Source organism: Alligator sinensis, unplaced genomic scaffold (genome assembly GCF_000455745.1).
Source record: "Alligator sinensis unplaced genomic scaffold, ASM45574v1 scaffold240_1, whole genome shotgun sequence".
In the NCBI taxonomy this organism is placed as follows: domain Eukaryota; kingdom Metazoa; phylum Chordata; order Crocodylia; family Alligatoridae; genus Alligator; species Alligator sinensis.
Window position 1 is genome coordinate 996,974 of NW_005841902.1, and position 2,746 is coordinate 999,719.

Genomic DNA, 2,746 nt, shown 5'->3' on the forward strand with positions numbered 1-2,746 from the left:
CTCTCAGTTGTGTTTTATAGTGTGGCTATTTATTTATTCATTTTTTACAAGTGTTGATTATGAAAAAATAGGGGGGATGTTCTTCACTCAATAGGACTTAAATCCAGGAAGAAACTTATGCACAACCTTAAATGCAGTAGCTTGCAATACAAAACTTTAAGTACAGCAAACAATGAAGGCTATCTCTGAATCAGGGCCCAGAGCTGTTCCATGTATGTTGTCATGTGTTTTGTCTACTTGTCTCTTTTGCTCATTCAGTCCTAGCCCTGCCATTAACTGTACACAGATATTCCCTTGTGCATCACTGACAGTAAATGGAGCTCCATGTACACTTCACGTACACATCCATACACTCAGATGCTGCGTTGGGGGCCTATAATAAGGGCACTTAATGAGGTAAAAATTATTCCTGTCTATTTCATCAGACTGGAGGAAAGTTTTCACACACTGCAAAGGTCCATCGGAAAACTGATAGGAGATTTTGACCCTAGCAGGTCAGTCTCCCTTTTGTAGCAGAAACTCATGATGTGGGATCAGATATTTATTTGTTTACAGAAGGAACATATATCCTGAATACATTCAAATATGGATTTGTTTGCCTACATCTTGTATCAGTATAAAGACTCCAATAGGAACATGCTTGCTTAAAATCAGTTTACTTGGTATCCCAGATATTAAAACAAGCTGGTGAGTAATCTGTTAATAATTTACAGTCATAGAAGTTTTGAAAAATCTTACCCATGTTAATATTATCTCTTTAGCTTATGGCTACAGGAAAAATGTCTTCCTCATTATACTAAAGTGAATGCAATAACTTTATCCTGCATTGTGAACTAAAAGGTCACCGCCACAATTATGTGAAGGGGAGAAATATTTTACCATAGGCACTTTTAGGTGAGCAATTAGGAATTCTAATTACTCTAATACAGCGTATCCCCGAGCACCAGCTTTATGAATGAAAAGTTTGAAATGAGATTCCTTCCCATTAAGAGCTGCTTCTGCCTTCCATGGGGAAATAGACTGCCTTTGAATTTTATGTTCTAAAAACTAAGCCATAGAAGGCAGAAGGCCAGGGCTTGGGGGGGCTTAGTCCCCCCCAAACTAATTTTGCAGCAGCCAGCGGCAGCAGCAGCACCACAACACTGCTTGATGTGCAGCCAGGTCAGCACCCCACACGCACTCAACTCCACGCAGCTGAGGAAGAGGCTAACCACGCATGCGTCACATCGCACAGAGCACGATAGGAGTTATAGTTCTCATATTGGCGCATGCACTCAACCCACCCACCCCCTCAAATAATATTTTCTTCCTCTGTCTATGCTAAGCACACAACAGCTGCACCATATTCCAGACAGTCAAGCAGAAGGAGACAAGTAGCTTGGTCATTTGGCTGTTTTGCCTTTCTCCTTCACAGAAAATGAATAGCCAGTATGTGCGCCATGAGGTCCGTGGATGTGAAACTAGTAACCTGAGAAACTTCTGGGAAAAGGCAATTGAAAAGCAAACTCAGTACCTGCAAACTGAAAAAGAACGTCAACAAAAGAGTGCTCTGACCAAGTAAGTGCATTTGGGGGGGGACAACCTACTGAGGTTTACGTTAACATGCTCATTTTTTCTAATTGTAAATTGTGTGTGCCATGGACAGCAGAATTACAGCACAGGTTATTATAAAACAGAGCTGTCTAAGTGGACAGCCATGGGCCACGTATGGCCTGCAATAGGTTGACATGTAACTCATGGGCTCTTGCCTGGCCACCACTCTCCTCATTGCTTCTGCTACAGTGCCAGCTAGGGTCTCCAGGCTTCTCCTCTCCCCCTGGCTTCAGCTTCCTACCCCCAGTTCTAGGGGTGGGGTGGAGCACTGGGAGAGGCTGGAGTTCCTGTGCTGTGCATGCAGTGGTGGAGGGAGAGGGCTGCTCATGCTGAGAGGGAGCCAGGCTGTGCATTCTGCACACATGGCAGAGGGCGAACTACCCACGTGGTACACACAAATGTGATGGGGGTGGAAGAGCTGCACTGGGTGGGCTGCCCCTGCCATGAGCAATACCTAGGTCTGTGGCCTGCTTAGTGTGTGGCCCCCAGCTGCCCAGAAGTTGGAAAGCCTTGTTATAGAACAGTGGTTTTTAACCTGTGGTCCGTGGACCCCAGGGGATCTGCAGACTATGTCTAAGGGGTCCGTGAAGGATCGCTATGATCAATCAAAAGTATGTGAATACCCACACTTACAATTTCAAGGGGTCCACCCCTCCATTCGAAATTCCCAAAGGGGTCTGCAAATGAAGAAAGGATGAAAACCACTGTTATAGAACAAGAAAGTTAACACATGCCCTCACTGTTTTTAAACACTGTCTGTACAGGCTTAGAAAGTAGTTCACTCCTGCCTGTTAAATTGTAGCCTCTAGTCAAGCTACTTAAGCTACACTTGCCTTACACTTAAACTTGCTCTATCTGGTCCTGTGTGAACCACAGGGCTTGACTTTTCTTCAGACTTCCCTCAGCCACTAGGAACTCTGTCCCTAGATATTTCTCCCTCTCTGGCCATGTTTTCACTAGGAAAAAAAGGCCCTTCATGTTACCTAATGTCCCTAACAAAGAAAAAGCATGCAGAAAGCAGGGCAGAGTGGCATCCTATAGATTAAGTAATTCAGAGAGGCATAAACTTTTATAAGCAAAAGCTTACTTCATCAGATGCTATGAAAAGTTAGTAAGATTACACCTCTCTGAATTACTTAATCTATAGGATGCC

At 44.0% G+C, this 2,746-nt stretch overlaps 1 protein-coding gene across 1 annotated transcript in view; it reads left to right on the top strand.

Annotated features, from left to right (window-relative positions):
- The first annotated feature begins 1,411 nt into the window (after positions 1–1,411).
- Positions 1,412–2,746, top strand: part of LOC112549372 (protein FAM240B-like) — a 3,317-nt gene continuing 1,982 nt past the window's right edge. Inside the window, exon 1 of the mRNA XM_025197640.1 lies at positions 1,412–1,557. Within this exon, the coding sequence (XP_025053425.1) occupies positions 1,418–1,557 (140 nt within the window). The 5' untranslated portion in view covers positions 1,412–1,417. The remainder of the gene's footprint in view (positions 1,558–2,746) is intronic.